We start from the raw sequence: 14,326 nt of genomic DNA, 5'->3' as shown, positions 1-14,326 counted from the left end.
TGTTTTTATTTTACCACAATTCTCAAAAATCCTAGAAAAATGCTTCATCGACAGGCAATAAATATTCATCAACAAATAAAATCTACTCTCTGACAGTCGATACGGATTCAGAACAAATTGGTTTACATCCAAGGACATTAAGAAATCTAAAGTTGTGCTTTTCCTTGATCTTAAAAATGCATTGAAATATTATTCAATAAATTATAAAAATATGGGATAAGGGGGATAGGTCTTAATTTTGTCGGAAGTGATTTAAAAAAACAGGCAGACACAAACACACACACACACACACACACACACACACTTCCTGCACTGTTTAACAAGACATAATGGACCAGAATTACACATTTTGTGCTGCCTGTTTTCTTATTCTTTTAAATATGCTGACAGCCTCCTGCAGTTTGCTGCACTCTTCCTGGCTAAAGAATTGTAAAAACATCATAGTTTCGATGTTTAAATAAATATTTACTATAATGCTAAATAAATCTTTACCATTAGCTGAGTGATGAATGAATATTTGAACCATTCCTTTAGCAAAAGAAGCAATAAAACACCATAAAAACACCACACTATACATTAAAGTATTAACATAAAATGAAGGTGGTGTATTAGTGAAAGAGCTTGTTAAACTTTTTACATTCATTCAACCAAGTAATTTATCATAGATGCTAATCTGAAAGTGCTGGCTGAGTTCAACCTGCCCGTTTTGTTAAACCAGACATTGCAGGAGTTCATGTCCACTCCGCATCATCAAGGCTTTCTCTGGCAACTTGCTAAAGGAGTTTTAAAAAAAAATTCTTCACATTGCGCTTCATATTGCACAATAAAACAAAACTCATCTGTTGAAAACAAATCATAGAAGCTTGTCCACTTGCTGATCCTAGCTCTGTTTCCACACAAAGCGCAGATCGTAACTGATCTCAGAACGGTGAAAGCAGAGCCAATGGCAGCTTGTCTACCATGTTACTCTCCCATCAGTTAACCGTCAAAGACCAGAGGTTTATCCACAATGCACCTGTGCAAATAACCAGAAAAGGCTGCTAGGCTCTCAGCTTGACAAACTCCGGCCATCGCTAACACAACATGGACACACCCATGGAATCGAGACACACTATGGATTTCAGTGGAATCAAAGGAAAGCTTGCTTCCTGCAACAACAGCCATCTTGCGCAACCACAAGATGGCAGTAATGTAAAGGATGGTTGTAAACAGGCGAGAAACCTTATGACAGATCGCTGTTTGAGATGAAAGTAGATGGACCATTTTCACTTTGGTTGATTGATTTAGTTGATTGATTGATGTTTATTTTTAGATTTCATGAGGCGAGCACTGCTCGCCTTGCTCGTCCTGACGGAACGCCACTAATCCAGGTGGCCTACAGTATGTGAGGCCACATACATGATTCTGTACCTTCCGCTCTAATAAACTAAGCACATCAGCACACATGCAGACCAGTCCCTTGAACAGCTGGTGCATTACATTAGGAACATGTGCTATCCATACAGTCAAAAGACCTCCTCTGACCCTCTCTACGCTCTCAAGCCTTGTTTTTTCTTCCCTTTCCTTTTCTCACATAAAATCATAAACCACAAACGCATTCAGAATGGCCCACAGCTCCACAGGTGAAATTATTTCAACCTGCATATCACTCAAACTGGTCCCTGCTAGTGCTATGCAGGGATTAAATTGACTCAGCGAATGAACGTAACACAAATATGTATACATTATGCATTGTTTTCCTTTCTTCCTCCCTCCATCTCTCCTCTCGCTCTCTCACTGGCTCTGTGTGTGACAGTAGTCATTTCAGAGTAAGACTAGCTGAAGCCCTTGCAGCAGTCCGCCTCTTTGATGTTGAGCCCCGCTGAATTAGGCCATCACCCAGCGGTGCTCTCCTGCCTGCCTGTAGACACACACACACACACACACACACACACACACACACACACACACACACACACACACACACACAGAGACACACTAGTCACAAACACAAACAAGGTATGCTTCAAAGTACACACACGAATCAAAACAAATACACGCTGGAGGGGAGCATGCACTTGCAAATCAGGCTTTATTTGCTGTTCACAGAAGTAGTGGACACACACGCACACAGAGCCACTAAAAGAGGTCCACAAACATTTGCTCACTTTCACAGTTTCTACCTCTACACATTGTGAATTACATTCATGTATGGTAAAGTCCTCATTTTCTTCTCTGAAGCCATTTAATAAACATAAATTTGAATTCTTATCAGTGCTTTTCCTCTGAGGCCTCCGTACTATAGCACATCAAAAACATGCGCACACTGGTGAACACACATGCAGAGAAAATGTGGGACATTTAGAGAGAATTTATTCAGAATACAAAAAGCAGGAAAGAATTCATTCCTTTTCAATCTCTCTTACACTTTTATATGGTGGCTAAGAAGTCAAATTTCCTGAAGTACACATAAAAACAGTGACTTGATGTTTCAACAATCTGAAAATGAAAATATAGCAGAAATATTTTATGTTTAAAAAAAAAAAGGTGAAACAATTGGAAGAATGTTTTTAACTATGCTGCCTTGCAGTAAAAAAACATCTTCTTTCCAAGTGTCACAGTTCAGTCAAGAGAGATGATGCAAACACAGGACACTTATGGAAACAGACTGGTTGCAGAGAGCGGAAAAAAATGCCTCAAAAGCGACTCATAGAAAAGTATTAAAGTGTGTCAGGTAAAATCCAAGAACTAGATGGAGCAAGTAATGTCCAAAAAAAAAAATACTTTAAAAATCCGGTAACTGCTAAAAAAAAAAAAACATACTGTAAGGACACATAACCTAAGAGAAAAAACCTAACAGGAAGAACGCAAACAAACACCAAGAGAGAGGGAAAACATGGCAGTTTCAGTTAAATAGGCAAAAAAAATGTCTTTCTCTAAAAGATTTTTAACTCAGTGGAAAAATCTCATAAAATCAGAGAAACACATGACGGAGGATGCTCAGAGAACCCAGCTGCATTTATGTAGTGCAGATGTAGCTGAGGTGGGTCTGGCGTGGTGAAACTATGAGTTGTTTCCAAACATGAACAACACATTAGATCAAATGAATTCAAGTTTACATCAGAAAACAGTTCAGTCAGGTTTGATGGTTTCCGAGCATGGACAGCTCATTTTACATCACACCACAAGTTTCAATAATATTCAGGTCTGGGGACTGAGATGGCCGCTCCAGAATGTTGTACTTGTTCCTCTGCATGAACGCCTTAGTAGATTTTGAGCAGTGTTTAGGGTCGTTGTCTTGTTGAAGTATCCAGCCCCGGCACAACTTCAACTTTGTCACTGATTCTTGAACATTGTTCTTAAGAATCTGCTGATATTGACTGGAATCCTTCGGCCCTCAACTTTAACAAGATTCCCAGTACCTGCACTGACCACACAGCCCCACAGCATGATGGAACTGCCACCAACAGAAAAGGCTTCTCCTTAACTAGAACTGTTTCTGTGGTCTTCCATTTCCTCAGTATGTTCCTCACAGTGGAAACTGACAGCTGAAATCTCTGAGAGAGCTTTTTGGATCCTTCCCCTAAACCATGATGTGGAACACTCTTTGTTTTCGGGTCATTTGAGAGTTGTTTTGAGGCTCTCATGTTGCCACTCTTCAGAGAAGATGCAAAGAGGAGAAACACTTGCATTTAGCCACCTTAACCCTTTCTCATAATTGGATTCACCTGTGTATGTAGGTCAAGGGTCAGTGAGCTTACAAAACAAATTTTGTGTTCCAATAAATAGTGCTAAAGGTATTCAAATCAATAAAACAACAAGTGTGCCCAAACTTATCCACCTGCCTAATTTTGTTTAAATAATTATTGCACACTTTCTATAAATCCTATAAACTTCATTTCACTTCTCAAATATCACTGTGTTTGTCTGCTATAGGATATATTTAACTGAAATTGCTGATCCGAACAACCAATGATTTATAAAGGAAAATTGTGAAAATTATCAGGGGTGACCAAACTTTTGCATACCACTGTATGTGAACAGACACAACCACGTTAGCATAAAACAAGCATTAGATACTTCACCTATTGCTTTTTGTTGTTGTTGTTGTGTTGCTTCCTGTATGCTATATAAATGTCAGCCTGGTGATATCACTTCATTTCTAAGGCTGGGATTTTAAAAAAATAGCTAAAGTCCAATGTGGAAATTTTTCTTCTGCTTTAGTGAGGTATCTGTGACTGATGCAAAATTAATTAACAATTATTCTAAAGGACAACCATAAAGCAATGCTCAGAATGAGGACATAAATAATCCAAACTGAATTCAGCTACAATTTTAGATTCACTTTAAACATTTTAATAGCACTAATAATGTTTATTTATAGGCCACTTTTCTAAAACTGTGCTAGAAAGTGTTTGATGTGAGCAACTCTTTAATTACAAGCAGATTTTACTACAGCAGCATGACACTTTTCGCCTGTAGGTTTTAACGTATTGTTGAAGTTATGACATAACACGAGAAGCATAATGCAAAAGGCGCTTGTAGTGATGACACCGTGGATAATATTGACCCAGCCGTGCAGTTCCCCTCATCTTTAGAGAGCTCTGCTGTTTTTGTTTTCCCTGCCTGCTCCTGTCTTTTTGGTCACAATATTAATTAGTATCTTAGTGGTGTGGTGGTTAGCACTGTTGCCTCACAGCGAGGGGATCTGGATTTGGATCCACATTGGCCTTTCTGTGTGAAGTCTGCATGTTCTCCACATTTGCGGGGGTTTTCAGGTACTCCGGTTTCCTCCCACAGTCCAAAGACATGGTGGTAGTGGGGTTAGGTTAATTGGTGATTCTAAATTGCCCATAGGTGTGAATGTGAGTGTGAATGGTTGTCTGTGTCTCTGTGTTAGCCCTGCGCCTGGCAGCTGGAGTAGGCTCCAGCCAAAGAATAGTGTAAACTCTGTACATGTTTCTAATGCTAAGCAATGGCAAAAACTCCTAAAGTGTTTTTGAAATGTCATTTGTAATGTTGTTTTCATACCCTTCCTTATCACTGAAGGGCAAATGGCTTCTTACTCCAGTCAGAACAGCAGCTATTTACCATCACAAAATCAGAGGATGAAGATGTTCATAAATCTCACTCTAAATGTGAACAGATGCATCACAAACAATTTGAGAACACTAACACATAGACTAAACTGTCATACCCCTTTCCCACATTTCCTGTTCTGTCCTATGCCACAATATATTACCATGACTGTTATAGTATTACCAAAACTCACTGAGCAGAAAAAGGACAAAACTAGTATGTTATGCTGGAGCAACAAAACAAAATCTCTCAAGAAAAACTCTTTGTTTCACTCTCTTTCTCTCTCACTCTCACTCTCTTTCTCTCTCACTCTCTTTCTGGTGGCCAGGAACAGCCCTGTGGTCAAACTGGAGAGTGGCCAGGGATCTCTCCATCAATTAGTAGTGTCTGCCTTCAACTCTGTCTTTCTGTCAGGCCCTCTCATTATTTCCACTGTTGTTGGTTCACAAAAGGAATGCTTGAGAACAAGGGATCCAAATGTTGGGCACTTAAAGAGCAGGAGCTACTGCTTTAAATGTTGAGCAATCAAAATTCCTGGAAACAAAAAAAAAAAAACAGTATGTATTTATTTATCAGTTGATTGACAGTTGCGCACTTTTTTAACTCTAGGTAGATGAATGAGTGATTAGAGGGGTTCACATAAGACAATAGCGGCATGCATTTCACATGCGCGCACACACACACGGCTACACACACATGAAATTACAATGCACACAGTTGGGCTTCCCTGCACTCTATGCTACACACAACGTGTCATTACTGCATATCAATTACAAGGGGAAGTGAAGATCTATTTCTAATTCAATCAGTCAGCGGTGGTGTCACATTCCTCGCTCTCTGGTCCTCTCCCTGCATCACCCATGCTCTCCGCCTCGCTCTCCTGTTTCCCCCTCGCTTGACTCGCATTGATGCGTTTCAGTTATTGTGGGGCTGGTGGATGCGGGTGTCAGGTTTGTGTGTTTGTTTGTGTTTGAGTTTTGGGAAAGTGTGTGCATACTTTATCCTCTACAGGAAACTGTTTTAGCTAAGTGTTATACTTCTGGAAAGATGACACTTGGAGAAGAAGGGAGGTAATCCTGGCCTGATCTTGTTTCCTCGGAAGGCTTGCAGAGTTTTAGAGGTGCTGTCTTATTATTGTCAAAGATTCAGTATCATTCTTAAATGTTTCTGTAAATAGTACATTAAAGTGTAGTTGCTTTTATATTACTTCCAAAAATCACAACTACTTCTTACTTCTGATAAAGAATGGATAGACAGACTAAATTCACACTAGAGAGATGAGGGTCACGTGGTATACAGTAGGTGGACTAAGACACCAAGAGGTTCTAGTGGGAAGCAAAAACACTGAAGACCACATGAGAACTTGGCCCTAAAATCCTCAGAAACATGATATCCAACGCAATATTTACCCTGGATGGCATTACCTTGGCCTCCAGTAAAGCTGTGAGGAATCTTGGAGTCCTTTTTGTCCATTAACATGCACATAGCTTGGGCCACCTCATTTTATCTGTGCAGTATCACTAAATTAGAAACATCCTGTCTCACAGTGATGCTAAAAACAATGTCATGCCTTTGTTACTTCAAGGCTGAACTATTGTAATTTCTTATTATCAAGCATTTCTAAAACCTCCCTGAAAAGCCTTCAGTTAATCCAAAATGCCACAGCAAGGTTACTAACAGGAACTAGAAAGAAAAATCATATTTCTCTCATGTTAGCTTCTCTTTAATGGCTTCCTGTTAAATCCAGAATTGGATTTAAAATTCTTCTCTTCACAAGGGCTTGAATAATCAGGCCCCATGATATCTTTAAGACTGTAGTATCATACAGTAGGATCCCAACAGAGCACTTTGCTCTCAGACTGCTGGCTTACTGGTGGTTCCTAAGGTATTTAAAAGTAGAATGGGAGGCAGAGCCTTCATCTTTCAGGCTCCTCTTCTGTTGAACCAGCTCCCAATTTGGATTCAGGAGACAGACACACTCTCTAGTTTTTCCAAACTTTGCGTTTTGATAAAGCTTATTGGTACGGCTGAATCAGGTGATCCTGAACCACCCTTTAGTTATGCTGCTATAGGCTCAGGCTGCTGGGGGGACTTCCCATTGATGCACTGAGCATTTATGTCCCACTTTTCACTCCCCTAATGCCACCATTACTGCTGTTTTGTCCTGGTCTTTTCATACTCTCATCTTTTCTTTTCTCTTTCCCCTCACCCCCTAACCTCCCACAGCAGATGACTGCCCAAGTTTGAGCCAATTTCCGCTGGAGGTTTCTTCTTGTTAAATGGAAGTTCTTCCTTCCCACCGTTGTCTGGATTTTACCTTACAATATAAAGCACCGTGAGGGAACTGTTGTTGTTACATAAATAAAACTGAACTGAACTGAATGGGGTACCAATGTTTATATCAGTCTTTAAGACAGATTATTATGAAACAGTTTCAGACTACTGAGGTTTCAGCTTTGAAAACAAACCCCTCTTTAAAAAAAAAATTTAAAAACATGTACATCAACATTCAATCTTCATAATAAAATACCAAAACAAAGTGCATAAGATGGAGGTTGTGGTGGTGTAGCTGTCAAGTTACAGTTTAATGCTTGGCTCTGTGCCTGCAGGAATGTGAGAGTGCGTTTTCAGTTAGCAATAACCAATAACAGCTGTAAATATGCAAGTTTGTCTGACTTACAGTGGTGCAGTATAAACTAATCTGTCAACTTTTTTGCAAGATGAGTGTGTGTAATTCAGCTTTACGTTTGTGTGCTTAATTTCCTTGTCAGCAGTCCTTGTTTCCACTCAAATAGGAGTCCTAAATAAAGTAGGTTTTGCTCCTGTCCTGCAGTGTAAAAAGGCTTTTTAAATATATTTGTTTATTTAAGCAGAAAAGCACATTTTTTAATGTGGACTCATAGAAATGCACAAATCATGCCTACAGCTAATCGTTCTCGCATCTTGAATAAAAAGCTTAGCAAGCGTTTTGCATCACTTTCTGGAAATGGCACATACACACACACACCACACACACACACACTCACACACACACACACACACACACACACACACACACACACACACACCACACACACCAGAAAACATTTAAAAGTCCACTCATGAAAAACAGTGTCAGCCATGTAAGGCCAGAGTTAGAGAGGCATTGCTGCTGTTCTCTCTTTATACAGTTTAATGTTGTTATTCCTCTAGAGGATAGTCTCCCAATTAGCATTTTCTTGATCACCTTTAGATATGTGCTTGATATTTGCTCTGTCTCTTTTTCTTTCTCTCTCTGTCGCTCTCATCCCATAGATCACAACCATTTAAACAATGCAGCTTATCTCCCCTGGTCCCGCCATGGCTTTGTCTCACCCTCATACAACCTGGAATTGGCTTCAACAGTATGCCTCACTCAAGACTATGGGTGAGTAGCATTACACAGACACGTTCACAAACACAATGCCTACCCTGAATACATGGATGCATGCACTTTTACAGCTATATTTTTGTATGTTTGCATGCTTACTAATGGATGCAGCTGCTGATGTGCACAGAGAACAGGTCACTTGCAGAACACAGACTTACTGTACAAAGGTCAGTGATGCCAAATGTGTGGGAAAGTGGAGCAAGCACCCATTAAATAATGGATTTTTTATGAGTCTGACTCTCATCCAGACATGCTGAGCTGTGAATCATGTTTGAGTGCTGTGGTAGAGTCCTGATTTACCATATCACACTGGATTATGGCAACCGTGACATAAATATCATGAATAATGAGCCCACCAGCAGGATTTCAATAATCTCCTGTTCCCAGATAAATATTTGTTCTACCAGTTTGTTATTACGAGATTAGTGGTCGAAAAGTACTGCAAGTACTTGTGCAGGGGAGAAAATTGGCAAAAAAAAATATTATAATATCTTTACCACCATGTGCATAAATCAGCACTGCACAGAATGGAAGAACTGCTTTTTTTATTGAGTTTGAGGAAAACCGTGTTAGCAAAGCTCTTTCATGCAGCACAGCCATCCAGTTTAAAACTTTTATATACTGTTCGCAGCAGCTAAATATTACACATTTACTGAGAAGGCTTGTCACTGCTGAGGCAGGAGAAAGCAGGCAAGGTGTACATATATGCACAAAATGGTTAAAGCAAGCTTGACTTGGTTTGCGCTAACATCAATAATACAGACATAACACACATGACTTGTCCAAATATACTGGCCAAACCAAATGGAGAAAGCATCGGTATGCATCCTGGATAAACAGAGAGAAACATAAAAGTCATTCAATTAAAAAAAAGACTGCAATGCGGCTGTGTGCTGTGGGCGAGTTCATACATATAAAGCTGACAGATATTGACAGGTCCTTTCTGTAAATAGTGATCATCACTATGATGATATAAAACCAGTAATGATGGCATTACTTATACTGGAATGGGAACTCAGCTGGTTCACGTTATAAAGCAAAGCTGTAACATATGCACACACCACAGATTGGCTGAGTGTCAGTCGTCTAGTCAGCAGCAGGGTGAAGCTCCTAGTTCAGGCCTCAAGCTTGCCCTGTGAAAATACATGAATAGACCAAAACACCCCCCCCACTCTCACCCCACCCACCACCCACACACACACACACACACACACACACACAGAATGCTGTTCTTCCAAATGCAAATGCACACTTGAGGGAGAGAAGTGTAACCCTGTAGATGCAAATATGAGCACACACACAGACACACATACCTTCTTCATCTGATCACTTCAGACAGATAAGGACACAGTGACAAAGATGAGGAGCAGCAGCTTGGCACATGTACGTGCATTGTTTATTGACACTCAAACACAGGCGTGATTGTGTTACTATATAGTGGACTCATTAAAGTGACCAAATAACATGGCAACAGATGCCTGCTACTGTAACACTGAAAACACGTTAGCTGCTGTAGTCACATAAATGATCATTATGCAAGGAGTTTTCATTGTGGAGGAAGTCAAAATAAAACTAATAAAATTATTTTGTCATCACTGGCAGCAGAGACGGGCTGATGATTACTTATAAAACATTAGAGTAATGCTGTGTTGTGGCCTTTACCTTGCCCTTTCATTGTGCATGCGCTTTTTCATACATCAAAATATTACCAGTTTTGTACTCTTTCACTCGGCCTGACTCTCACTGCAATTAATACTTGAGTTTTTTTAATAAATCCTTAAAGATAGCAAGTGAGAAAATCAAAAGTCCAACTTCAAGCTACTTGTAAGCAGCAAATTGGCATTTTGAAAAAAACATTAAACAAGCAACTAGTCCAGGTCCACAACTGAAGCTTTTAGCATCATCACTGGCCTGCCAGAAGACAATCAATCACAGAAGAATGAGTACCCTCTGGACTAATCTAATCTAGCTCCAGTCCAACTTTGGAAACTTGCGCAACTGAAAGTTCCGACGTTTAAAGATGTGTTCAGCAGTGATCAGGATGTCTCAGGTAACACTGCAAGGTTGTGGGACTCTAAATTTCACCGGCCAAATTGCTGCTTTGAACAAAAGAGAAATATTTCACTTACTTTGCTTATTAATAAGCAAAGTAAGTGAAATATTTCTCAAAAGTTTTAAACAAAGCAACACAACAAAGTTTTAAAACGCTTGTAAAAAAGAATCATTGCAGCTCTCAAGAAACTCAAGCAGTTCCTAGCAGCAGAGGCCACATGGTACTGTGTTTTTTGTTGTTGTTTTGTTGTTGTTCTCTAAGTTTTTAATGAATAAAAAGTTGATAGAAAAAAACATCATCTGTTTGTAGTAAACATATAGCGTTAAGACAGTAAGTTGGCAAAAAAAAAACTGTGGGCAGCAAAATGTGGTGTGACTGTGGAAAATGAGTGAACAGAAGAAGAGCAAGAATGAGACAATCTGATCTCATTATTCTGCTCAGTGACTGGGAAACAAAGGCCGAATGCAGCAACAGCAGCAAACCCCCAACCACTCGTAAACGAGCATCAGCCACACTTCCCTGAAAAATACTTCAAAGTATCATATCCCTCACAGATAGAGGTGCAATAGGCTCCTCTCTCACTCGAGGTATTGAGTTAAGACTTTGTTTGATGACCCACAGGCTCTTCTTTGTGCATCTCTGTTCCAAATCTGCTTTGTTTTGGTCTCATACACACATACAGAGTCTAGTTTTAGTGTCTTTTTTTTTCCCAAGAGCACATACAACACGCAAACAACCTATGGCATCTCACACTGCCCTCTAGAGCTTCTCCAAAGGCTAATTTTACTATATGTTTAGCCAATGCAAATGTGCATTAAAAATAAATCTGTTTCTGTGACAACTCATGTAAGCGATGAAAACTCCAAAAAGATAAATCTGTGTGTCAAAGACATATTTCATAACACTTTCATCATCACATTGTGTCAGAACATTTGGAACAATTTGTTCCATTTCCTTTTCTAATTCATTCCCCCACACTCAGTAGATGTGATGCATAATTTGGGAATGAATAATTTGACAAATGGGGAAATATGCTTTTTTGTTTTCTTGCCTACAGTCAAATGAGATTCATGTCTTTCAGCTAAGCTCAGCTTAAGAGCTGCTGGTTGGCAGATTTTGTTTACTTCGGACAAAAGCCAGGCTGTTTCCTCCTTTTTCACTCTTAATGCTGCACAAAAAACAGTGTTATCAATCTTATCAACTTGTGTTGTTTCCCTTTAAGAGGCTTGCTGCATATTACACAATCATAAATACTGTAGAGGAACATAGCTACTGTGCAAAAGTCTCAAGCCACTTTTGCTGGGAAAATGGGAAATAGGCACAGAGATTTATTGAGATGTGCAAGCATACATGGAAATACAGTATATAAGGTGCAAACAGACTTTAAAGATAATTTCTCTGATGAGCTTGAAAGTCAATATTGAGTATGACCACCTTTATTCTGCAGCACAGTCTGAACTCTCTGAAGCAGCTTTCTTGTCATTTCTTTAAGTAGTCTTCAGGAATAGTTCTCCAGGCTTCTTGAAGGACATTCAAAGCTCCTCTTTGGATGTTTCTGCCTTTTGTTCTGTTCTCTGTCAAGATGATCCTACACTGCTTCAGTAATGTTGAGGTCCAGGCTCTGGGGAGGCCAATCCATGACTGATAGTGTTCCATTGTGTGTTTTTCTATTCAGGTATGCTTTTACTGAATTGGCAGTGTGTTTGGGATCAATGTCATGCTGAGAAACAAAGTTGTTGCCAATCGGACGCTTTCCAGATGATATTGAATGGTAAATGAAAATCTGACCGCACTTTTTTGTGTTCACAATTCCATCAGTTTTGACAAGATCTCCAACACCACTGTCTGAAATGCAGCCCCATACCATGACAGAGCCTCCACTGTGTTTGACAAGAGAGCTGTAGACACTCACTGCTGTATCTCGCTCCTGACCTCCTCCGTATATATTGATGATGATTTGAACCCAAATTTCAAATGTAGATTCATCACTCCATCAGACCTGTTCCCACTGATTTTCAGTCCAGTTCTTGTGTAATGTGGCATACCCTAGCCTTTTCTCCCTGTTTCCCTTCATTAAGAATGAGTTCTTCACAGCCACCATTCCACTGAGACCATTTCTGATGAGGCTTCAGTGAACAGTAGATGGATCAGCTGAAGGTCCAGATTCAGGTTCAGATACTGTTCATCTGTTGTAGATAGTTTTTAGGCCTTCAACAGTTTACACTTTATTTTTATTTATTTTTTTTTTTTTTTTTTACACTTTAATAACTTATACTTAGTCCAGTTTTTCCTCAATTTTCTTAAGGACACGCTGCACACCCTGCCAAGGTATGTCAGGCTTTTGCCTAATAACTCTTTGGGAATCACCTTATTCATTCCAAACTGCTTTTTTATGCCTGTCAAACTGGCTTTATTTTGAATATGTAAATACAAATGAAATAAAACAAAAATACATTATAAACAGAAGAAAAACAAAGTTAAAAAGTATATATATATATATATATAAATGAACACTGAATTGTAAATTATTAAATAGTGTTGTGGGGAGGTGGGATCAAGTAAGTGTAAACTTCATCCTACTCATTTTTAATAATGTAAATGGTGTGGTATTTATACACACATACTGTAAAACAATATAAACTTCATGAACCAAAACAACCAAGTTACATTTTTACACTGAACATTAGTGTACCTTCTGAAAATGATCTCTTTATATTTGTATTTAAACTGAGTTATATTCGGATATTGTTGTAATTCCACACTTAAACTGTTCCACAATTTCACACCACATATGAATATAGAAAAACTTCTTCTGGTTATCCGAAAACTGTGCATCTTTAGATTTATTGTACCTCTTAAATTGTCCCCAAACAATTAATAATTATTACTGGTAACATATTTTTCTTACATTATACATTAGTAGTTCTGTTTTGAGTTCTACAAGATCAAATTGTTTTTATTATATTATTAATTATTTTTGACTGTAAGAAAAGTGCATTAGTGTTTTCACAAAATCTGCCATTGTGTATAATACTTATGTCTCTTTTTTGTAATGAATGCAGTGGCTGTAATGAACTTTTAGAAGTATTTCCCCAGACCTCGACACAATAACTTACTGTAAATACAGTAACAGCAAAGAACAGTAAAGAATGAAAAGTGATGTTTCGTCCATCTGCTGTGTTTGGCCAAAAATGACATTTTTTTGACAGTTTATTTTGATTATGATTAATGTGAGGTTTCCAGCAAATTTTGTTACACCCAGGAATTTAATTTCATGCACTCTTTCTATGTTGACACCTTCTCTTTGTATCTGAATTTAATTTTTTATCTCACTGTTACCAAATATGATGAATTTCATCTTGTTCAAATCTATTATGTCAAACCATTTTATTTTTCATTTCTGAAGTGATTTGGTTCAAAAGTTGCCACAAATTCACACCAGAGCACAAGATATTTGTATTTTTTAAATCAGACATTTATCAAATATTAATGTACATAAAATTATTTTTACATTAATAACACCATGTTGTACTCTCCCATCTTCACAAATTGTTGCCTGTTATTTAAATAGCTTTTAACCCATTTTAGCACTACCCGCCTCAGGGCAAATCTTTCCAATTTATTTAATAATATTTCATGGTTAACTGTGTCAAATGCTTAACTGCATTATCGTTGGTATTTTGAATAAATAAAATCTGAATGGGAACTAGTCTCTTTGTTACTGCACACAACAAAGAGGCTCAAGGTATAATTTAAAATTGGTCCTTTGCTAAGTTCTCTGTTATGTGTAGAAATAACACTGGTTC

The 14,326-nt window shown here is 38.6% G+C and overlaps 1 protein-coding gene across 1 annotated transcript in view; it reads left to right on the top strand.

Annotated features, from left to right (window-relative positions):
• The window catches only part of LOC115784719 (protein shisa-8), a 112,060-nt gene that overhangs the window by 84,066 nt on the left and 13,668 nt on the right, over nucleotides 1-14,326 (top strand). Inside the window, 2 exon segments of the mRNA XM_075074398.1 lie at nucleotides 8,353-8,386; nucleotides 8,388-8,464. Coding sequence (XP_074930499.1) covers nucleotides 8,353-8,386; nucleotides 8,388-8,464 — 111 coding nt within the window.

Source organism: Archocentrus centrarchus, chromosome 8 (genome assembly GCF_007364275.1).
Source record: "Archocentrus centrarchus isolate MPI-CPG fArcCen1 chromosome 8, fArcCen1, whole genome shotgun sequence".
NCBI lineage: Eukaryota > Metazoa > Chordata > Actinopteri > Cichliformes > Cichlidae > Archocentrus > Archocentrus centrarchus.
Note: the sequence above shows the minus strand (reverse complement) of the source record. Positions and strands in the feature narration are given on the sequence as shown.